A 24,275-nucleotide genomic window follows, 5' to 3' on the forward strand; every position below is an offset into this window, starting at 1 on the left:
TCAGTTCAATATCAGGCCAGAAATGCTGAATCAGGCAGGGGAGGGACTCCAGACGTGTGTGTGCATGGCATATTAATGACTGTGAGAAGTCATTTGTAATGTTAGTGTTAGAAACTTGCCTTAACCTTACCACTCAGACGCTGAGCCTGCAGGGTGGGGATATGCTAAGTCACTTTACAAAGGCAAATCTTCCCAGGGCCAGAAGCTTGGAGCTAGTCTCTTAATAGTTATTTTCCCTTTAATGCATAGCTCCTGTGAGTTGGCTCTGAGAAATTGTACTCAACCAGAGAGATGGGTGGGTTCATTTTCTAGAGGGATTTTATAGGAGCAACTTCCTCAGCTCTGCTGGAGTAGAGAGATAGATGGTAGATGTCGCCTCACAGGAAGGGAGTTGAGGAGATGGTTTGAGCTGTCCTGAGGCTGGCGGAACATGAATAGGTGCCCATTTAGCAGCTGCCTGTGGTGAGCTCACTGGGCTGGGTTTGGACTCCATTGTGTCAGTGAGGAAAGTTGTAGCCAAAATCTGGGGGCTAGTAGGGCCAGCAAAAGATTTTCTTTTTCTTTCCTTTTTCTTTCTTTCTTTCTTTCTTTCTTTCTTTCTTTCTTTCTTTCTTTCTTTCTTTCTTTCTTTCTTTCTTTCTTTCTTTCTTTTCTTTCTTTCTTTCTTTCTTTCTTTCTCTTTCTTCCTTCCTTCCTTCCTTCCTTCCTTTCTTTTTTTTTCTTTCTTTCTCTCTGAGACAGGATTTCTCTGTGTAGCTTTGGAGCCTGTCCTGGAACTCGCTCTATAGACCAGGCTGGCCTTGAACTCACAGAGATCCTCCTGCCTCTGCCTCCCGAGTGCTGGGATTAAAGGCGTGCACCACCACCACCGCCTGGCAAAAAGATGTTCTTAAGGCTTTAAGTTTGAAGACCCGGTCTTAGAACTTCGTCAAGATGAGCAGCAGAGATCTATGGGACAGAGCATTCCCAGAATCTCCATGTGTCCAAACAGTTACAATACCAAAGTCCTGCAAGTGACTGACCCACAGCATCTGCAGGCAGAGTTCAGGTGTCACCCCTGGCCCAGCCACATATCAGCTTTATGACTGCATTTTCTTCTTCTTCAAAGTATAGTCATAGTTTCTGTGTCCCCTATGGGACTGGATCTGAGGGGTCAGGTCTGCCTGTAGCTGCAGGAACTGTAGAGCCACGAAAAAATGCAGGTGCTGGGGTTGGGGACTTAGCTCAGTGGTAGAGCGCTTGCCTAGCAAGCACAAGGCCCCGGGGTTCGGGCGTCAGCTCCAGGAAAAAAAAAAAAGGATCAGGGAGTCAAGGCCAGAGTAATCAATATAACAAGTTCAAGGCCAGCCTAAGCGCCAACAGATCCTTTGTCAAAAAACAAAATACAAACAGAAGAATAAATTAATCTGTCAGAGGAGGCTAAAAAAAAAAAAAAAGAAGAATGCAGGTATCGGGACCATTGCTCATTAAGCCTTCCTCTTCCTTGCAGCGGAGCTGGAGTTCGCACAGGTCCTCATCATCGTCGTGGTGGTCACAGTGATGGTGGTGGTGGTCGTATGCCTACTGAACCACTACAAAGTCTCCACGCGTTCCTTCATCAACCGCCCCAACCAGAGCCGGAGACAAGAGGACGGGTTGCAGCCGGTAAGTGTGAGCCTGGGCCATCTGGAGTGCTCCTGGGCCCCATTCTGGAGTTGCAGGACCCAGACAGGGTATGGCCAGAGCCAGAAGCCAGGGGAGCCCCCCTGTCGTCTCACCCCAGTACAGAGGTGTCAAGGACTTGGGGTTGATGGCGGACACAGAAAAGTGTGTACATTGTATGCATAGAGCTCCGTGGATTCTCACTTATAGCCAGTACCCAGTCAGGAAAGTGGCATAAAGCCCTTCCAAAGCTTGCCCAAGTCCTCCATCTGTGAAAGTCTCCATTTGTTTATTGATCATTAGCCCTGATTAGTTTTGCTAGCTGTGGCCCTCACACTCATGAGGTCTCTTTCATGTCTGGCTTCATCCACACAATACTAGGTTATGTATAGATTTTTACTTGACTTTAGTCCTGGAGTTGGTCTAGGGATAGGTAATGTCCTCATACGTCTCCAAGCATGTCTGCAGTTCTTGGATGTGAGTCAGCTGAAGGAGACAATGGGATAGGCAAGCAATGTTTGCCTTTTTAGGTAGAGGGAATGGGGTGGACTAGAAATATAAGATGCTACAAGCCATCACGTGAGGCTCCTCAGTTTGGGCTTTTAAAGTTTTTATTTCTTGCCCCACACTTCTTTCTCCCTTACTAAACCAGTGTGATGTGTGGCTAAGCTGACCCATAACCAAACTTGGGAGGCCTGGGGCTGCTGGGCATGCTCTCAGCCTGTTTCATAATCTGTAATTCTGCTGACTTTTAGCTGGAGACTTGGAAATAGTGCATTTAAGTGACTTTAAGTTCTTAATGTCAGTGTAAGACATAGGAGGCGTCTAGTATTCATCTTTCATTCTTGTCTTAGTAGCAGGAGAGAGATACTCTATGGAGTTTCCTTTTTAGGACCAGAGATGCCCAGCCACTGCCTAAGGGGGGCCTGACTTACGAGAGGCTGGTGTTGGTATGGGGTGTAACCGTTGTAATGGGTAGTGTGTGGGGTGGCTGCTGTGCATGAGGCCCCTCTCATCAGGGCAGGGTCTTGCTTCATTGGAACCACAGAGTTGCCCAGGGAGCCTAATAGCTTGATGGCCCTTGTACACAAAAGTGAGTGCAATAGGGAGCAGGAAGGGTATGCGTTTCTGTATCCTGTGTACACCTCACACCTGAAGTCCAGGCAGGGGCAGTGATGGCGGACGTGATTTGGCCTAACAGTCCCTTTTCCTTTGGGCTTCCTGCATCTTCTCTTGCTGCCTTCTCCAGGCTCTCCTGGTCCCTAGTTTTGCTTACCAGCTCCCCTGGGCCTCCTTGATTGACCTCTTTATATACTGCAATGGCTTTCTGTCGCTCGTCACCTGGTATCCACGCGTCCACCCCTGACGTCACACGTCACTGTACAAAGACAGCTCAGATTTTGAAAGAGAGAACAGATTCTTCCAAAGTCCGGAGCTTGAAGAGGACAAGGAGCATCTTGTTATAGCGGCCATTTTAGAGCCCCGCGGGGTCTTTGCTTTGCCTTATAACAAGGGTTGTGGGTGCCGGCCGCTCCTTGGCAGACGTGGTACAACTCTCTCATGTTACCATCAGCAACAGGCAACAGCACTCGGGTTTGCACAGATAGCCAGGAGTGCTTGGTCCCGGACGCAAGCTCTACTCCCTAAGTAGGACCCAGCAGAGTTTCTTTTTCTAAAATCTACCCACCTGTATTTCCTGTCCTGCCCTTTGTACTCCAAGAGTCCTCAAATACTCAGGGTTCCTGTCTGGGTGACACAGGTTTCTCCAGTCCCTTGTCTAGGCCCCTCCTTTCATCGTTGCCTTCTTCTTGGACTTGCCTAGATGAGAGTATTGTCAGCTTCCAAGTGTCCGTGTCCCCACAGTGCAGACCCAGCCCCATGCTCTCTCGCCATCACTGCCCTTAGGTGTTGTGTCCTGGCCATAGGCTCCATGGTCAGGTATTTCCCAACCAAGAGGCCTAGCAGGAAGATAACTCAAGAGGGCCAAGAAGCAAAGTTCTCCTGTGGTTCTACTTAGAAAGTTGCTTCTCCTTTACCTGGTGGTCCACCCTGTGCTGGCCTCTCTGGGAGCATGGAGACCACGGGCCAGGAAGTGTCGGCGTGCTGACTGGCGGGACTCTCCTTTCTGAAAAGTGGGAAGGTGACTTGGAGCAGTCCTGCCAGGATGCATATTGAGTAGCAACAAAGACAGAAGTAGTTCGTGAATTTTCTCTACCGAAAGGGTAGTTCTGTTGGTAGATGCTGGTAAGCTGTGTACAGAGAGCAGGGTTCTGCTGCAGAACTGGAGCCTGTAGAGAGGCATGCCTTCCGTACCTGTGTTTATGAAGTGGGTGTGAGAACAGTGTGGTCTTTCATTCCTGAGCTACTGTGTAGCCCTTTTTTTACTTTCCTTCTGAGTGATCCAGAGCTGAGTTCCATCCCTCCCTGGGACTGATGCATTCTTTCTCTGTTCATCACAACTGTAGCTATTGCCTGACTTAGGAAGGGGGTCCAGTCCAGGCTTCATAAAATTCAAGGTGTATTTCAATACTGTGATTGGGGGTGCCCCGATCTTAGACTGTGGCTTGAAGTCCTGGGTAGGACTATTAGCATAGCTTATGGTTCTAAAAAACGGGAGAGAGTGGAGGACAAACCTTCCTTCTCGCCTGTACATACCTGAGTTTCCATCCTTTCTACCTCTTAACTCCTTCCATGGAATGTTCTCTCTTGCTAGGGCTAGAAACGCACGTCATTCCTTTGTAAGTCTGACTCTCAGCGAGGGGATATTCTGTAGAGGCTGGGAGGGTGGGACAGTTAAGGATGTAATACTTCAAGAGATAGCCTGATCATCTCAGAGTGCACAGGAGACCCCAGAGAAACTGTCCCCTTAGTGCTCAGTGCCACCTGCCCAAGTGCACCGTTGACAAGGAAGGCCACCGTCATTGCAAGCAAGTTCCTCTGGCTGCTTCGATGTGTCCACAAAGAGAAGAGTACACTTCTCCCGTATCGCAGGAGATGCAGCTGTTCTGAGACTCTGCATGGTAGACACTTTGCCTAGCCATTTTTATCTGCCTCTGTGTATCCCGCCCTTCACTGGACCTCATCTTAGCCGGGAGAGTAAAGTGACCAGGAAAGAGCAGCCAGCTCTCATCCTGGAGTCAAGGCTCCACTACCATCCTTTTGATCCTACTGGAATGCTTAGGTCTCACCAGTCCCTTGTGTTTATGAAGCGGGCATGAGAACCATTGTCTCCTCTACTTCAGTGATTGGCCCCGTCTCGACAGCTTTAGTTATATTTCCAAGGTGCCTCCCGTGGCCTCTCAAAACGATAGTCTGTGTTCACCATCTTCCCGAAAAGAAGTAGCAGGAGCTGGGCAGTCACATCATGGAAGAGGGGATGCTCTGTTCTTGTTTACATTACGTGGCCAGCCAGGTTGCCCCTGGATGGGCTGTTGATTTGTGAAACTTGGGGCAGAGTGACAAGTAAGGATGAATGTGGATGTCCACTGTGCCTCTGTTGGGTGGTTTCATATCTGTTATCCAAGCCCTGTTCCTAGGCCCTGAAGCACCTTTGTTTAGCTAGCACTGAAGTCCCAGGCTCACCTCCCCTAGAAGCGTGGGCAAGTACCTTAGACACCCTGCCACTTGGCAGGATGTAGGTACAGAAGGTCCCTGCCAACCTTTTAGTGGGGAACCTCTCATTGTGCTGAGCCTGAGTGTTGCAGAGATTCTTAATGTTTGGAGTCTTTTGCCTACTTATTACAGACCCAGGTGAGGTCGTTAGTGTGGTGGTAATGCTGTGTTCATCTTAAACTGGCTGAGAAAGATTGAGCCATCTTTCTTCCTCTTAGTGGGCATCTTACTTTGATCAAAGGAAAAGCCAGAATGAAGTGACTTGTCCTTGTTAGATTTAATTGTCAGTCTGGCAGCCTAGAGTCAGTCATCTGAGAGGAAAGCCTGGACCGAGGAGTTGCCTAGATCAGATTTGTCTGGGGGGCAGTGTCTTGATTATTAATTGATGCAGGAGGGGCGAGCCCATGCCGTTCTGAGGTGGGTGGTCCTGGGTTGTGTAAGAACACCAACTGAGCATGAGAGAGAGGGAGCCAGCAGCCAGCAGAGATATTCTTCCAAGCTTCAAGCTCCTCCCTGAGTTCCTATCCTACTGCTTCCCTCACTCTGATGGATTGTGAGTTTGGGAAGTGTAAGGCAAGCAATCCTTTCCTTCCCAGGTTGCTTTTGGTCAGAGTGCTTTTTATCACAGCAGCAGAAATCAAGCTAGGACATGCATAGAACAGGATCTCCAAAGCCTGACCGGCCTTGGGTACTGGGGACAGTCCTGTGGAAAGACACTTGCATTCCAGCTGCTCCCGGACCTTGAGGCTTTCCTCTAGACAGCACAGTCTTGAGGGACTTCACAGAAAGGAGACATGATGCTCCCCCCTCCGCTGCCTCTCTTTTCTCACATTGCCGACAGCCTTGGTCCCTTCATTCTTTGGGATGACGCAGGTTTGAAGCATGAGGAGGGCGCCATGGACCTGAGGCCAGTCACCCTCCCTCTGAAGTGTGGGTGCCAGGGCTGACCAGTGAGAGTCACTGAACAAAAACGAAAATGTGTACCCCAGGCCCACATGAAAGGGAAAGTAGACGCTCAGGTGATAACTAACAGAAGGAGACAGGTTTGTGACAGAAATCCTTTTGTTTTTCCTGAGGCACTCTCAACTTGTTAATAAGTGTCTTGTTTCGATGGTTTGGAGTTTTGAGACCATCTAGATTTCTTTCCTTTATCTGAAATTACCAAATAACGGGAAAACAATAAAAGACCCTAGGTATTCCACACCCAACCCTAAGGGATAGTTGCCAGAATAGCCTAGGCCAGTGGTTCTCAACCTTCCTAATACTGCGACCCTTTAATATAGTTCCTCATGTGGTTGTGACCCCAACCATACAATTATTTCATTGCTACTTCATAACTGTCATTTTGCCACTGTTATGAATCATAATGCAAATATCTGATATGCGACCCCCGAAGGGGTCATGACCCACAAGCTGAGAACCGCGGGTCTAGGCTTTTCCTGCTGGAGAGGTCTGAGAAGTCCTTTCCGACAGCTGCACCGCAGCCAGCTGGGTCCTGCTGACCGTATCTGGACAGCGCACGGATTGTGGCCAGTGGGCATGCAGAAGCGGCTGGTTTCAGAGCAGGACTGGAGAGGTAAGGCGTTTTACCCATCAGTGTGAGCTACACGAGATAGTAGATGTATTGAGCCACCTTTGACTTGTAAAAGCAGAAATTTCGATTTAAAAGTTAATGAAAAGCGTCGTGGCAAGCATTTCTTCATCACCAGCTGCTCCAGGAACTCGATCAGTTGCGAAAAGCCAGATGTCCGGGCTTCCCCACAGAGACTCTCGCACCAGCAGAGTGGGAGAGACAAGCGTTCGTCTACTAGTCCAGTTGCAGGGGACACTCAAGGCCATTTCATTTGTCCCCCTGGATACTGGGAAAGGGAAACAGCTTCTGTGGTTGTCTCCTCTGCCAGGGCAGAAACGTGGGCTCCTCAGACCTGGAGTGCCTGGGTGTGGGGCACATCTATACCCTAAAGAAATTATGGATGTGACCTGGAACATGGCCAGTGCCTGTCATTTGTCCCTCTGACAAAAGTTGACCCAACTGTTAAGAATTGGGGGGGCGGGGGGAGCTATCACTCCAATTTTGGAGTTGACATCTTCTCTAGCATATTGGACCACCCTGGCCTCGCAGGGTGGGCCACAGAGTAGAAGCCTCAGGAGATGGGCCAATGTACACGTGTGGTTGTAATCCTAGAGCAATGCCGTTGATACTGGTTTTTAGCATTTGATAGGTGGTGGGGGAGGGCTGTGTTAAAAGTGTTTTTAAACGATTTATTTTTATCTACGTGTATGAGTATTTGCCCGAATGCATGTGTACCTGTGCCTGTCTGGTGCCGATGGAGGGCAGAAGAGCGTGTGTCAGGTTCCTTGGGACTGGAGTTATGAACAGCCGTGAGCCGCCCCATGTGGGTTCTGGAACCGAACACACTGCAAGAGCATCAAGTGCTCGGAACAGCTTCTCCAGGCCCTCATCTCTTGTTTGTTTACAAGATCTCACTCTGGAGTCCAGCCTGGTCTTGAACTCTCCACTCCTGCCTCAACTTCCCAGGCACTGGGATCTGTAGGTGTGAGTCGCCACACCTGGCATGGGTGTTATTTTCAAAGAAAACATCGTTTAGCACTTGGGACTCAAAGCCCAGGGAGAAAACTGAAATAAATGAAGAGGGGGGTTTCTGGTTTCCTGAAAACAAAACAGAGTGACCAAACAAACAAACCAACAACATGGGGGAAATGCCATTGTGAACGTGAAGACTGCTTCTGCTCATTCAGGAGCGAAGCGTGTGTATGAGTGAACAGAGTGCGGCGTGTCCTGTGACTAAAGCCTGTGACTGAGAACAGAGGCTTAGCCGTGGGCTCTCTCACTGCCTGTAGCCCAGGACTAACCACCAGCAGGCCTGGAAGTAAAAGTGGTTGGAGGACGGCAGTTCTGGCAGCCAACAACAGCCTGGATCTTTTGGGAAGCGCTGGGGCTCAGATTCACTGGTAGCTGCACCTTCCAGGACATGCCGAACGTGGCTGGTGCCTTTCCCAGCCTGCTTGTGCCTTCAACATCCCTTTCTAGGGAGAGGCTTTGAGGTGGGCCCCATACCCATAGGGATATTGGAAACCCACAGACCATGCTCTGGTCCAGGGTAGGGCGTAGGGAGTGTAAGCCTGCCTGCTACATCTCTGTTTTCTTCCAAGGTGACTGAAGAACACCTGTGTACCTATTTAAACTGTGTATAGAAAAGTATTTGTAAAATGATGGGGGAAAAAAAAACATTTTCAGTAGGGTCTGTACTAAATGGTGCCATTGTCATAGTCCTGTTCCTGACACCCTGGACTAAAAATAAGTGTGGCAGAGGACTGTCTGGCAGGGTTGACGGACGGAAGATGATGTCACAGGGTGGCTTCCTTGTCGGTGATGGCCTTGCACCCCGAAACCAGATGGAGTTGTCCATATTGTCCAGTCACCATTCTCAACTATTTCAAAAGATGCAGAAACCACATCTCTTAAGTGCCGAGCAGACAGTCGGGGCGGGGCAGTGTTTATCCCGATACTCTCAACACTGGCTTCCTGTTGCCAGTTACACTGTCTGCCTCCCTGCCTTGGCAGGAAGAGCTTCAGCTGTCAGGTGGTCACTGAAAGGGTTTTTACCCTTTGATATATCTGTCTGAAGCCCTAGAAGACAGATGACTGCAAAATCCGAACGTAGCCATCCCTTCAAGTATGGCGTGTTGCAAAAGCGGAATCTGGGGGGGGGGGGGGGGGGAGGGGATGCAGCCGATACCCATCTGAAGCAGCATATGTGGACATTTTTAATAGCCAAGTTTATCTTTAAAGCCACGTGACTCACATGGTCCTCTTAATGTCATCACCACCCAGAATTTAGAATTACCTTTAGGGCTTATAGATACTTGGCTTTCATATCAAGGAAAACTTACTTTTTTTCCTTCTTTAGGATGGCAAGTCTTCATTTTTTCTATTTATTTCCTGAGGATAGATTTGAGCTTTTGTATCATCCAAAGCTATTTAGAATGAAGTCCTGTGGATGACTGAGTGATGTAGCGGTGGGATTCCAGGTTGGTGCCAAGTCAGGAAAGTGGATGCTATCTAACCCACAAACTGAACCATACAAGATCAGAAAGGACCCACAACAAACTGATGCTGCTTCTGGAAGGCGATGTAGACAACAGCACCTTAGCTGCATCCTTGAAACTCCCATGATAAAGGACTTGAGCGACAGCTCAGTCACTTGCTGCTCTTCAGAGGACCTGAGTTCTATTCCCAGCGCTCATGTTGGGTGGCTCAAAACTACCTATAACTCCAATTCCTGGGGATCCACTGCCCTTTTCTGGTATCTGTTTACCTGCAATGTGTAGGGCCTACACATCCCCCAACACACATGTACATATATAAAAGTAAAGATAAATCTTAAACAAAACCTACCATGGTGAGAATGTATGCACAGTGAATTCTAGATCAACCCAAGTTCCACACTGAGACCCTTTCTTTTAGAAATTAAAAATCCTCTTTTCACACAACAAGAGATGATGGTCAATCTGATCATCTTTAGATCCCAGGGAAGTAGTTTGAGATTGGTTTGTATTGATGCAAAAATATGTAAAAATAACCCATTAAAATTATTTATGAATATTAAAAATGTTACTTCTTGTTATAAACAGGCATAGCCAGAACACATGATGTGGAGGTCGGAGGACAATTCTTAGAAGTCAGTTCTCTCCTGCCACTGTGTTCCAGGGGTGGAACTCAGGTCCTCAGACTTGCACAGGAAACCCTTTTACCCACTGAGCCCCTAAGACTGAATAAACACAATTTTAGTAACCTTGTAAGTTTATAAGGCATTAGCATTAGTCAATGGTAATTTTTCCCCCAGGTATGATTATAGTAAAAGTTTCAAAGTTTTCAGAATTATTCTGAATTCTAGGTGGCCTTTACTGAAGAGCCTCCCCTCCAGGGCTGATTTCTGGCTAGAAGTTAATCCCTTGCCTACTCTGTGCCATGAGGAAAGCATTCTCCTTATACAAAGGACTGGAGTTGGGAGCAGGATAGTGCCAGCTAAGACCAAAAAGCCGCCCCCCCCCCCCATCCCTTAAGCTTCTTAGTTCTGGCTTGCTTGTATTGAAATGTGTGGTTCACTCCACCCCCACACCCCCAACTCCCCTATCCCCTCCCTTCCCACCCCCCCATCCCCCACCCCCACCCCCCACCCCAGCCTCTCTCAGCTGGGGAAAGCACCTGGGGGTTTCTTTTCTCAATACACTGCATTATTCTACAAATGGAAAGGATTCCCATTCTCTCCTTCCCAGCAGGTCTTCCTGGAAGATTTGTCTGTCTCTTAAGGGATGTGCCCTAGATTGAGTAGCGTTAGGAGTCTTAAGAAGTCTGATGATGGATTGCCAAGGAGGAACGGAGGAGGCTGTGTGGCTGCCAGTGGATGTGCCGCCATGCAGTGGGACTGACTTTATTTCTAAGCTGTTACTGCCACCTAGTGTGGAAAAGATAGTATGCTACTACGTGGATGGTGGGAAGGTGTATGGAAAAAGGCAGAAAGGAGAATTGATCTTATCAGAAAGTAAAGATGTTGCTGAGCATCTGAAAACCACTTCTGCCTCTGCTTTGAAATTCTCCCCATGGGACAAATAAAAAAAAACAGATGTGCAGTGATTTGAAGCCATATGAAACCCTCGATCACTGGAAAGAAACCTTGAGATAGAAGCCGGCACCAGTGGTCTCACTGGTGATTCCCATTATTCTCTACTTACGGTAAGGGGAGTTTAACTGAATAGTCACAAGGAAGTCCAAGCTATGAGGATGTCCTCATACGTGGTCACAGTACACATGGACACAAGCAGCAAGCTCTGGCCCACACCTATCAGCAAGCTGTAATTACAGACTGCCTTCTCTTGATTTAAAACATCCAAGATGTATAGAAATGAAGGGCATTGCAAGGGACAGTGAATAACTATCCATATATTAACAAATTGGACAATCTAGATAAAATAGACAAATGGTTAGAAACTCCTTACTAAAACTGACTTGTGAAGAAATAGAAATCTGAACATACCTTTAACTAGTAAGGGGATTGAGCAGATCCAATGAGTGAAAAAGCTTCCTATTATGTTTGCTTAATGCATTTGAGTACTTGGTCCCTGTCCGGTGGCACTATTTCAGAAGGCTGTAAAATCCTTGGGAGGTGAGCTCTAGATGGAAGAAGTGGGTTGCTAGGGAGTTATTCTTGAATGTTAGTAGCCTAGACCTGCTTCTGGCCCTTCTCCAAGCTTCCCAGGTATGAGCCAGCTCCCACTGCCCTGTTGTCATAGCTTCCCTGTTATAGTGGATGCTTCCCCTTACACGAGGAGCCCAAATACCTCTTTGCTCCCTGAAGTTGCTTTTCCCCAAGAAGAGTAACTAACGCACCTCTATGCTGGCTAATTTTATGTCAACTTGACACAAGCTGGAGCCCTTTGGGAAGATAGAACCTCAGCTGAGAAAATGGCCCCGTCAGATTGGCCTACGGGCAGGCGTGTGGTACATTTTCTTGGCTGATGGTTGATTTGGGAGAGCCCAGCTCACTGTGAGCAGTGCCACCCCTGGGCTGGTGGTGTTGGGTGTGGAAGAGAGCAGGCTGAGTGAGACATGAGAGGCAAGCCAGTAGGAAGCAATTCTCCAGGTCCTCCGTGTCCGCATCAGTTCCTGCCGCTGGGGTCCTGCTCTGAGTACATGCCTTCCCCTCCTTCAGTGAAAGACCGTGATGTGGAGCTGTAAGCTGAAATCAACCTTTTTCTCTCCAACTTGCCTTTAGTCGGTTTTTTTAAATTGCATCAATAGAAACTCTTTCTCCCTAACAAAGGAAGTTCAGCTGGCTGAAAGGGGGACCCTACCAAGCATGAGTTGATACCTCTCCTCAAATCTTTTCCAAAGACTGGAGAGATGAGAAAATTTCTGACTTGTTCTAGCAGGCCAGGATTTCCAATGCCAAAGGACAAAGGAGACACAAACACCAAGAGAAAGCCATAAACCAGTATCCTTCATGGATATTGACATAATTGTCTTCAATGTAAAATGATAGACACTTGATTTCAGGATTATTTCAAAAGAATGATAAACCATGGCCAAGTGAGATTATTCCTGGAATGTAAGGCTGGCCCAGAATATAAAAATAAGTCAACATTATACACCCCACCAACAGAATGAAGAGACAGGGAAGAATACAGATGTGATCATCTCAATTGATACAGAAGTATTTGATAAGACTCAACATCCTCCCATAAAAATACTCAACAAACTAGGACCAGAAAAGGAGACTTCAACACCTTAAAATCTCCAAGAAGCTCACTGACATTATAAAATACTAAAACTAATATAGTAGTAAAATACTAAAACTTTCTTCTAAGATCAGGAGCAAGAAAAAGATGCCTGCCTTTTCCTTATCCATTAGCATAGTATTTGTTGGAAGTTCTAGTCAAAGCGGTTGACCAGGAGAAACAAAAGGTATTTATCTTCATTAGGGTTACTCTGGCTGCGATGAATCACCGTAACCAAAAGCGATTTGGGGACAAAAGGGTTTATTTGGTTTGTACTTACATATCACAGTTCATCATTGAAGAAATCAGGGCCGGCAATCAAGAAAGGCAGGAACCTGGAGGCAGGAGATGATGCGCAGAGGCTATGGAAGAAGCTGTTTCCTAGCTTCTTCCTCATGGCTTGCTCATCCTGCTTTCTTATAGCATCTGGAGTTGGCCCCACCCACAAAGACTGGGCCCGCCCACATCAGTCACTAATTATGAAATGCCCTACAGGCTTGCCTACAGTCTGATCTTATGGAAGTGTTTTCTCAGTTGAGGTTCCTTCCTCTCAGATGACTCTAGCTTGTGTCAAGTTGACATAATACTAGTTGGCACAGGTTCCCCATGGGAAAAGATGAAGGAAGATTACCTGTTAGCAGGTGACATGCTCTTAGGAGCCTACCAAAACACAGAGAAACATGTTACATCTAATAAATGAGAGCCAGGGAAGCAGCAAGCTACAAAATCGGCACTCAGAAATCAGCTGTGTCTCTTTAAACTAACAATGGATAGTCTGATTTTATAAGGAATTTTAGAAAGCATTTTCATTTATAATAGGCTTAAAAATAGTTCAAAGTAAAATTACTTTGAACTAAAGATTTAGTCACCAGAAACCATAAAATACTGGCGAAAATTTAAAGACAAAAAAAATGGAAAGACATCCTATATACATGAATAAAATATTGACATCTTAATATTTTTAGAAAGTCATTACTGTCCAAAGATATCCACAAACCACTGATGCTTTTTTTTTCTTTCAGAAATTAAAAAAAAAATCCATCTGACAACTTCTGTGATATCCCTGAGGATATCATAAAATGACTTCAAATGAGATTAACAGATTCAGGAGGTGGTCTCATAATTCATGATTCAAAAAAAATACTACAAAGCCAACAGTAATTAAAACAGTGTGATATTAGCGTACAGGATGATGATATATGTATCAGTGGAATAGATTAGACAGCTCTGAAATAAACCTTTCCAAAGATGGTCAAAAGATTGTCAACATGGATGCCAAAAACAATTAGAAAATAGACTTTTCAAAACTGATGGGGACTGGATTTCCCCATGCAAAAGAACAGTAACGGACCCTAATCTTACAGCATATCTAAAAATTAAAATGGATTTAAACTTTTAAAAATTTATTTATTTTATATCCTAATCGCAGTTTCCCCTCCTTCTTATCCCCTAGTCCCTCCCTAACACTTCCTCTCTGCTCACCCCCATCCTCTCCTTCATTTCTATTCAGAAAAGGGCAGGCCTCCCATGGATATTAGCAAAATATGGCATATTAAATTGAAGTATTAAAACTGGGCAAAATAGTCAAAGACAGCCCCAGCTCCCACTGTTAGGAGTCCTACAAGAAGACCAAGCTATACAACTGTCACATATAGGCAGAGGGCCTAGGTCAGTCCCATGCAGGCTCCCTGGTTGGTGGTTCAGTCTCTGTGAGCTCCTATGAGCCCAGGTTAGCTGATTCTGTGGGTTTTCTTGTGATGTTCTTGATCTCTCTGACTCCTAACAATCCTTCCTCCCTCTCATCGACAAGATTCCTGTGACCAGAAGTAACTTAAGGACGAGAATTTTAGCTTCCAGTTCTAGAGGACAGTCTGTAATGCCAGGGAAGGCATGGCATGGTGTCAAGAGCAGGAAGCTGGTGGATCACATTTTGTCTGCACACAGGAAACAGAGAGAAAGGACAGGAAGTTGAGTGAGGTTATATGACCCCTCAGAGTCTACCTCAAGTAACATAACTTCTCCAGCAAGGCTCTAACTCCTAAACCGGCCCATAACCTCCCCAAACAGTGCCACCTGTTGGGGACCATGCATTCAAATGCATGGGTTTATGAAAGACATTCTTCATTCAAACAATAGCATAGCCCATATCTATAGGTCTGTCTCATATGCATGTACATATGTGTTATTGGCCTTTTATAGACATAGATTGAGGAACATTGTTACAGAAAAGCCTCTCACTTAGCATGTTTATAACTGTCTAGGCTCTCTCCACACAGAGCCCTACAGACCTGAAAGAAAAATGTTCTCCTCCTACTCCAATGATCAAAGATGAGGAACTGTCTGACCATATAATCCAGAGAAGAAAAAGTAATGTGCTCATTCACAGTGAAGATTTGATTGTAGAAAAAAAAATCCAAGAAAAAACGAAAGCCCATCATCAGCATCAACATCGCAAGGCCATTTGGAATCAACCTTATCCACTGTCCCCTTGTCAGCAGGAACATTGCATATTCCCCATTGAGGTTTGTGGCTCTGGATGTCCTTAGTGGGCAGCTAATTGACAGGCTGAGCTAATGTGTTAATATAAGGCTTCAAAAGGGCATGAAGGAATAGGATGCCTAAAATGAGGAGACGCCATTGAGTTCCCCATGTTAGACAGGCCTTATCTCCAGAGATAAAGGGGGCCATGGTTGCAGAGGGTAAGGCAGGGTGAAGAGAGGAAAAAGTCTAGACAAGATTCTGAGGGCTTAGCCATCTATCAGGATGTGATTAGGCACCCACACTTAGCCATCTATCAGGATGTGATTAGGCACCCGCTGAGGTGCACAGAGTGGTAGCACCAGGGAGTGACCACACTGTGTAATCCCAGTGCAGAATTTCTAGCAGCACCTGAAAGGTGTGACACAGGTCAGGGAAAGTGCAATGTCCCTTGATCTGTCAATTTTGAGGGAAATGAAGCCACTAAGAATCATCATTGCCGTTGAGACAACGTGCACCCCTCGTTCCTGGGTTCTGGATGGTGCAGTTAAGTGACTGGAGCTGGACACTAAGGGCTGTGGGAGAGGAGAGTGGTGACGGTGACCGATGGCAGGATGGCGAGAGGATCCCAGAATACCGGTAGACTTGCTCTCTGGAGTCTAGTGCTAGTCATCAGCTGGTCAGCAAGCAGGAGTGTGAGAGGTGATGCCACCACTCTGCTGTACTGGGGAGGGGATCAGTCACGCCATTTGATTGAAGTTTGGTCCTTCATCTGTGGCCAGGCACAGGCTGTAATGGTTCATTACATAATTTTATAGTCAGACCCTTATGCCTACACTTCCTCTGAGCAGTGGGGGCAGCTGATATTTTTGCTACTGAGTCCATGATTCCCCGTGAGTATCTTAGGAATGGTTTATATGTATTGTACAAAACAACGTGTTTAGCAACAAAGTGAATATTTCTGTTAGAATGCCAGCCACAGTGGCTTTGCAGTTTGGGGAAAATCAGTCCTCTCCAGAGCCCAAATAGTACATATTCCCAGAAGTTCACAAGTGTAGGTATCTTCTTCCTCAGCAGATCTTACTAACAATGCTAATGGCCAGGAGACCCCTGCAGATAGCCAATAATCTGAGCTCAAAAGGCATATCACTGTGGAGTGCTTGTGAACAAGTTTATGGTATGGAGGAGTGGCTGCCCAACCATGGAGTTATTCGCCTGTCACCTTGATAGTCTAGCCAGACCGTTTTTAAATTTTTTCATTTATGAGCCAGGCAGGTGCATGTCTTTAATCTCAGCACTCAGGAGACAGAGGCAGGTGGAGCTCTGTGAGTTCAAGGCCAGCCTGCTTTACAGAGCAAGTTCTGGGACAGCCAGAAATGTTACACAGAGAAACTGTGTCTAGAAAAACAAAAAGAAAAAAATTTTCATCTATGTATGTGTGTTTATATGTATGTATGCAGATTTGTTTGTGTGTCCTGTTGCATGTGTGGAGGTCAGAGAATAACGTTCAGGAGTCACCTCTCTCTTGCTACCATTACGACACCAGGACCAGACTCAGGTCCTCGAGGCTTGACAGAAAATGCTATGCTAACTTGCTGGTCCTTGCCAAACATTTCTTGAGAAGACAGCTCCTAGTTATCAGATTATATCTGTGAATATTCATGCTGAAGGATAAACTCAATAGAAGGCTTCGGAAGGTCATCCAGGCTTTGGAAATTGCAATTAACATTGAGAGCTGACCTGCACCTGGGTAGTGTCTCTGTGGCAGCCATAGACTTCAGGCTGTGGTGATGAGGAGGAGGGAGGCACTCTTGGTCCTGGCAGGCCATGATGATGCATTCTTTTGGGGAGGCCTTTCAGAGTTTTTCTAGCCCAGCGACTCTCTAAGTGTTGACACAGACTGAGCATAGTTCAATGGTCATTTGAAGCACATGGTTATATGAACCAGTACTTGACCTCCAATTCATTATGTCTTAAGAGCTAAGCTTTCTCGTTTTTCTGTTGGGTCACCACCTTCCACTTAGATGTGAGGCATGCAAGGGGATCAGCTCTTTCCTCTCCCACACTTTAGACAAGTCAGCCATTGTCCAAAGAGCAAAGTGATTCTTGTTTCAAACACTTGGGTTTAGAGTTTTGGGGGGGCTACTGCTGCTATTCTGAGATAAATGATTTTCTTATCTCTTGTTCCTCACTTTTCTCCTCCCCACCTCCAGGAAGGGTCCCTGTGGCCTTCTGACAGCTCCGTGCAGCGGCCAGGGGCTTCAGAGGTAAGGTGGAGGCTGTGGGAGAAGCCATGGCCACAGTCTTGAATTTGAAATCAAATTCAGATTGAAGTCATTGTTTGGTTAAAAGGGGCAAGAAGGGATTCCCCCTTAGAATCGTATGTCTAAGCTCTATACAGAGAATAGGTTAAAAACTGCTGACCATTAGATTATCTTAGAGCTTCCAACTGGACTTTGCAAGTGTAGGCATAGTTTGTACATATCAAAAAGCATGGATTCTTTTCTCATGTCTAATTTAATAATACAAAAATTTTGAGGCAGGGTCTCAGTATATAGCCCTGGTTGGTATGGAACTTGCTATGTGGATCAAGCCAGTCTTGACTCAGAGATCCACCAGCTTCTGCCTCCCAAGCTGGGGTTAAAGGCGTGTCCCATAATGCTCATTGGTTATCTGAATTTTTAAAGTATTTCGATATAAATGTAAAAATAACAAAACATATGTACAAAGATCATGAAACAGTGAAATTTGTGGAGCCCAATATAGGTATTGGCAGTCAAACTAAACCAGAACTCTCTCAGAGCTTCTCAATATGCACCTGTAGAAAAATAAAGAAGTCATGGTGGTCCCCCTTTCTGTCTGGCCTCCAGTACTCGGTGGCCTACACAGAATTCATGTCAGACTTTCTTAATGCACACACATGCATGTAACATTTGTCTTCCAGAAGGTAATTGGGATAAAGGGGGATTTGTTTCTATAATGAACTTTTACATTAGCATTAGAAGTAATGGGCTTTGTTATATCATTTCCGTACATCATGTGTCATGCTTGTTCACATTTGGTCCCCTCCCGACGGCCTTCTGTTCCTCTCCTCTCTGACTGCTTCCCTTCCTTCCCCCAGTAGCCTCCTGTATGCTCACCACACATACTCTATACCCTCTATTTCACATCTGTTAAGATTTCTCTACCCCCTCATGTTCCCTTTATAGCTTCATGGCTCCTCTCCCTCTATGTGCCACCCTCCCCCTCATTTTAAACTAGGTTCCTCATATAAGAAAAAAACCACATAGCATTTCTAAGTTTGGTTTATTTTACCTAACAATGATTCCCAGTTCCATCCGTTTTCCTGCAAGTGTCACAATTTTATTTTCCTATGTATCTTCACAAAACTCCATTGTGTGTATGTTCATTTTTTTTTTTTACCCATTCGTCTGTTGATGGGTATCAAGGCTGGTTCCATTTGCTAGATATTGTGAATAAGATAGCAATATATATGGATGTGCAGGTATTTCTTTGGTATGTTTACTTGCATACTTGGTACATATTTGTCAGAGTAGGTGTAGCTGGGGAATTTTGTAGTTCTGTGTCTTCAAGTCCTGTCTAGCAGGCCTTAAGTTCAATCAGAAAGTAGTCGGCTCTCCCATCACATCCAGGCCACTATTGTGCCAGTGGGCATAGCTTGTCAAACCACTTACTTGCTCTTGTTGCTCTCAGGGTTCCCAGGTGGGTAAGATGGAATCTCAAAGGAGTTCCCATTTTCCTGATGCCTAAGGATGCTGAACATTTTTAACACGCCTCTCAGCGGTTGGCCTTTCTTCTTTCGGGCACTCTATTTAGCTCCGTGCCCTGGTTTTCACTGGGCTGTGTGTTTCAACACTGTCAGATGTATAGCTGGTAAATAGTTTTGCCCCATTCTGTAAGCTGCCTCTCCAATAGTGATGCCCTTTGCTGTGCAGGTTTTTAGTTTCATTTGTCAGTTGTTGTCTTAATGTCTACATTCCTGGGGTCCTGCCAGAAAATTCTTTCCTGTGCCTATAATTTGAAACATAGTTTCTACTCTGTTCACTAGCAGTTTCAGTGTATCAAGCATTGGGCTGAGGTCCTTGATCCATCTGGAGTTGAGTTTTGTGCAGGATGAATAGGGGCCTGCTTTCATCCTTCTGCATGTAGTTGTCCAGTTTCATCAGCACCATTTGTTGAAGAGACTGTCTTTTCCACAGTGTGTACGGATGGTCTCCTTGTCTAAATTAGGTGGCTGTGGGAGTGCAGGCTTGATTTGGGTCTTTAGTCTGTCCCATTGACAAATATGTCTGTAGCAGGAATCTTAAAAATTCTTATTAATAAAACAAACCTGGAGCCAAGTATTGGGGTGAACAGTGGAAGATCAGAGAGACAGAACAAGCCACAGCTACCTCACCTGGCCAACTTCTCAGCTGATCTTGTTTCCTCAGACTGGAAGCCTCTGTGTCCTCATATCCGAATGGCTCTCAGCTGAACTGTGCTGCTCAAAACCTAAAAGCTTAACCAGCCAAATGCTGCTAGTTTCTGGTCTTCACACCTTACATATCTTTCATTTCTACCATCACTCCCTGGGATTAAAGGCTTGCTTTCTGGGATTAAAAGTGTGCATGAGTCACCATGCTTGGCTGTATCCTTGAACACATGGATTTCTGCCTCTGGAATGCTAGGATTAAAGGTGTGTGCTACCACTGCCTAATTTCTATGTTTAATATTGTGGCTGTTCTGTCTCTGACCCCAGATAAGTTTATTAGCATGCACAATATTTTGGGGAGCACAATACCACCACATGTGTCTGTTTTTATGTCAGCACCATACTGTTTTCATTCCTGTAGCTTTGTAGTATACCTTGATATCTGGGTGGTGATACCTCTGCTATCCATGTCTTCAGGCACCCATGTTCTCTTTTCCACTTGATCACTTTGTTGGCAAGGCTTTCCGTGGAGCTTCTTACTTGGCTTATTGAACTTTTCATTTCACATTTGATTTCGGTTGGGCCTTTAGAAGTCCTCTTTACTAAATTGTATTTTTCATATCTTGAAGTTTTTCTTTGTGTTAGTCAATTGTTTGTGTTTTGTGGTCTTTATTCTGGCATTTATGCATATCCTCATTGAGTCAGTCTTGGACATGTTTATAATTAATATTTTGAAATCATTGAAATTGAAAAAATTGGAATTGCCTTTCCAAGGGAACATAACTATGGGAGTACTGGGTTTTGGAGGAGACACACTCTCTTGTTTATTTCTGTTATTTGTGCTTTGCGATGGGCTCTAGGCACCTAAAGTTAGGTTGTGTTTTTCTTGGGATGTTTTTGTTGTTTGTGTTTTTTGTTGTTTTTTTTTTTGGGGGGGGGAGTATGGATATCTGTCCTACCTTTATTGAGTAGACATTTGGATCTCTGTTTGCTATTACCCCAAATTGTCAGGTTATGGACCATGTGAATGGTGTTTGAGTTCAGTCTTGGAGCCACTAGGTGGTGTTGTGTGGATGGGGTCCCAGATCACCTGAGGCCAGGGCTATGGCTTGCTTCTGAGCACGGGAGCTAACCTTCCATAGAGTTAGAATGTTCTCACTGTAGCAGGTTCCCAAAAATGTGTAGAAGGCTCACTCAGTTGTGCAGGTGGTCCTAGGTAAAGGGTTGGAGTCACTGTGGTAGTGAGACTTGAGGTCCTTAAGGCAGTGGGGGATCCTTACCAAGGGGATGTGCTCAGCCACATGCTCCTCAGGCAACAAGGGTGAAGTCAGGAACTGAGTGGGGGGTTCTCTACCTGAGGTGTTCAAGAGACCTGGTCTTCAGGTGACAGGGGTGGAGTTGTGGCGGGACTGGGGTCCCTTTCTACGGTAGATGTTACAGTGCTATTTTAATTTGCATGTCCCTGATGGCGAAGGAGGTTGAACACTTTCTCAAGCATTTATCATCCATTTGTAGTTCCTCTTTTGAGAAGTGTCCATTCAATAGTCCACTTATGGATTCAATGGCTTTCTTGGTGTTTAATTTTTAGAGTTCTTTATATAGTCTAGATATTCCCTGTCTGATGTGGAGTTGGAAAATATTTTCCCCATTCTGTAGTCTGAGTCTTCACTCTGACCTGTTTCCTCTGCTGTGTGGAAGCTTTTTGATTTCGTGTTGTTATTTCCGTGCCCGCCCCCATCAATCTCAGGAATTATTTCCTGTGTCGATGGCATTCTTTTAGAAAGCCCTTGCTTATGCCGCCGTCTGTCTCCACATGTCTAACCTGTGTTTTCCATGAGCAGTTTCAAAATTCAGGTCTTTGACCCATTTTTAAATTGACTATTGTATGGTACCAGAGGTAGAGATTTTGTCTTGTTCTGCTATATATGGAAATCCAGTTTTCCCAGCATTGTTGGTTAAAGAGGATGTTTTTTTTCTCCAAGGGATGTTTTTTACACTTCTGTAGAAAATTAGGTGGCTGTAGACATTAAGTTTATCCTAGGTCCCCTGGTCCATCCCATTGATCTACATGTCTGTATTTATGCAGTACATTGCTGGTTTTATTATATGGCTCTGTGATATCATTTGATATCTGGAATTAAACCTCTAGCATTACTCTTTCTGCTAATGATTGTTTTGCCTATCTTGGTTCTCTTATGCTTCCATTTTATGTATTTTAGAATTGCTTCTGCTAGTCTATGAAGAATGCCACTGGGATTTTGTGGACAGTGTACTGAGTTTGTAGATCGTCAAATTTAATAATGCAGCCATTTTCACAATATTAAGTCTACTAGTCCATGGGCAAGCAAGGTCTTCCTATCGTCTAATGTCTTCTGTTTCTTTCTTCATTGCTTTAAAAACTTAATTTTAAGCCAGGTCTATGTAGTGGCACACACCTTTAATCGCAACACTTGGGAGGCAGAAACAGGCAGATCTCTGAACTTAAGGCCAGCCTGGTCTATATAGGAAGACCCTTTCAAACACACACACACACACACACACACACACACACACACACACACACACACACACACACACACGCACGCCATAAAACAAACAAACAAACAACACTTTATTTTAGAAGTTCCCCATCTCCTTGGTTATTCCCACGTGTTTTATTTTTATTTTGAAGGTATTCTGAATGAGATCCCCACCCCCATATTCCTTTTGGGAAAGTTCATTATTGGTATGCATAGAACCTAATATTTTTGTGTGTGGATTTTGTATCCTGCTACTTTGCTGAAAGTATTTGCCAAGTCTTAAAGGTTTCTGTGTGGAGTTTTTATGGTCTGTTAAATCCAAGGCCATGTTGTCTGCAAACAAGAGTAACTTAACTTCTCTTCCCTGTTTGTATCACTTCTACTTCATTCATTGTCACTGCTCTAGCTAAGACTTAGGAATCCATATTGAACACAAGTTGAAAAAGGGGACATCTTGGGTTCATCCCAGATTTTAGAGGAAATACTCTCAGTGTTTTCCCACTAGTATAATGTTGGCATAGGTTTGTCTTCCCTAGCTTTTACTTTGTTGGTATATCTTCCTTCCACTTCTAGTTTCTTCAGGGTTTTTGCCATGAAGAGGTATTGCCCTTGTTAAAGGCCTTCTCTGCATCTACTGGTTGATCATGTCATTCTGTCCTCAAATCTGTTATGTCCTGATTTGCATTTGTGTCAATCTGATCGTCCATTCATGTCAACTTTGTGTCCCTGGCATGAACTAAACTTGGTCTTGCTGATGTGCTCTTGAATTTGGTTTGTCAGAATTTCATTGAGAATTCCTGCGTCTCTGCTCATCAGGGAAACTGGTTTATAGTTTTCTTTCTCTGTTGTGTTGTCAGACACTCTTGGTATTAGGGCATTCCTTGCCTTTGTCGGATAAGCTTCGTAGTGTTCACTCCTTTTCTATTTTATGGAAAAGTCTGAGGAGCACTGATGTTGGCTTTTCTTTGAAGGTTTGGTAGGAGTTGATTGGAGGTCCATCTGGTCCTGGGCTTGTCTTTGTTAGAAGACACTTGTTATTGCTTCATTTTCACTGGTTGTTATATGTCTGTTTAAGTTGCTTTTATTTTCTTGACTTAATTTTGGTACATCATATTATGTGTCTATAAGTTTAACTATGTCCCTAAATTTCCAAGAATATAAGTTTTCAAATGACTTTTAATGATTCTCAATATTTCATTGGAATCTGTAGTAATCTGTCCTACTTTTCTAATTTTATTTGTGTCTCATTTTTGTTTTGGTAAATTTAGTCAAGGTTTTGTCCATCCTGTTTATTGTTATTATTTTTAAACCACTCTTTATTTTACTGATTCCATGTATTTTTTTTCTTCTCATTGCCATTTCATTGTTTTTTTTTTTTTTTTTTTATTGCTTTGGAGTTTGCATTGTTCTGATTTTTCAAGGACTTGGAGGTACATCATTAGGTCATTTGAGTTTCTTTTATTTTTTAATGTAAGCATTCATAGATAGGGCATTTCTGCCTAGAACTGCCTCTTTATGTCCTTGATGGAAAAGTTAACTTGTGTATTCATTTCCAAATGATTTTAGGAGCTTTAAAATTGTCTTCTTGATTTTTTTAAACTAGCCCATTGGTCATTCAAGAGTGTGTTGTTTAGGGCTGGGGATGTGGCTCAGTTGGTAGAGGGCTTGCATAGCATGCACAGAACTCCGGGTTTGGTTCTCAGCAGTGCATAATCCAGGTGATGTGGTATACACCTGTAATTTTAGCACTCAGAGGTGGAGTGGGAGCAAAGTCAGAATTGCAAGGCTGCATAGTGAACTTGACACTTGATGGTCAGCCTGCAGAGGCAGAGAAGAAGAGATAGGGAGAGGGAAGGAGAGAGAGAGGGAAGAAAAGAAAGACGAGAGAGGAATTTCCATGTATTTGTGTGGGTTTTGTAGGGTTTTTTTTTTTTTAATAAAAAACAATTTATTTCAATGCTTTAGTATTTGTAGCCTCCAATGTGTTTGTTTGTTTTTCGAGGTAGGGTTTCTCTGTGTAGTTTTGGTGCCTGTCCTGGATCTCGCTCTGTAGACCAAGCTGGCCTCGAACTCACAGAGATCTGCCTGGCTCTGCCTCCTGAGTGCTGGAATTAAAGGCATGCAACACCATCGCCTGGCTACAATGTGGTCTTTTAAGAGAAGATCTCATGGACTTCTAAGACTAGTGTATATTCTGTATCTGTTGCATGGACTATTCTGTATTATCTTTTAAGTTTATTTGACTTGTGGTGTACTTTAACTCTGATGTTTCTTTGCTGACATTCAGCTTAGAT

General features: G+C 44.7%; 1 protein-coding gene across 6 annotated transcripts in view; it reads left to right on the forward strand.

Moving 5' to 3' along the window:
- Positions 1–24,275, forward strand: part of Ldlrad4 (low density lipoprotein receptor class A domain containing 4) — a 250,223-nt gene that overhangs the window by 213,347 nt on the left and 12,601 nt on the right. For 4 of the 6 annotated variants that reach the window (XM_028864663.2, XM_028864662.2, XM_028864667.2 and 1 more), the window contains 2 exons: positions 1,490–1,644; positions 17,244–17,297. In XM_028864663.2, coding sequence (XP_028720496.1) covers positions 1,490–1,644; positions 17,244–17,297 — 209 coding nt within the window. The remainder of the gene's footprint in view (positions 1–1,489; positions 1,645–17,243; positions 17,298–24,275) is intronic. The other 2 variants (XM_028864664.2, XM_028864666.2) reach the window with 1 other exon arrangement.

Source organism: Peromyscus leucopus, chromosome 19 (assembly GCF_004664715.2).
Source record: "Peromyscus leucopus breed LL Stock chromosome 19, UCI_PerLeu_2.1, whole genome shotgun sequence".
Classification (NCBI taxonomy): domain Eukaryota; kingdom Metazoa; phylum Chordata; class Mammalia; order Rodentia; family Cricetidae; genus Peromyscus; species Peromyscus leucopus.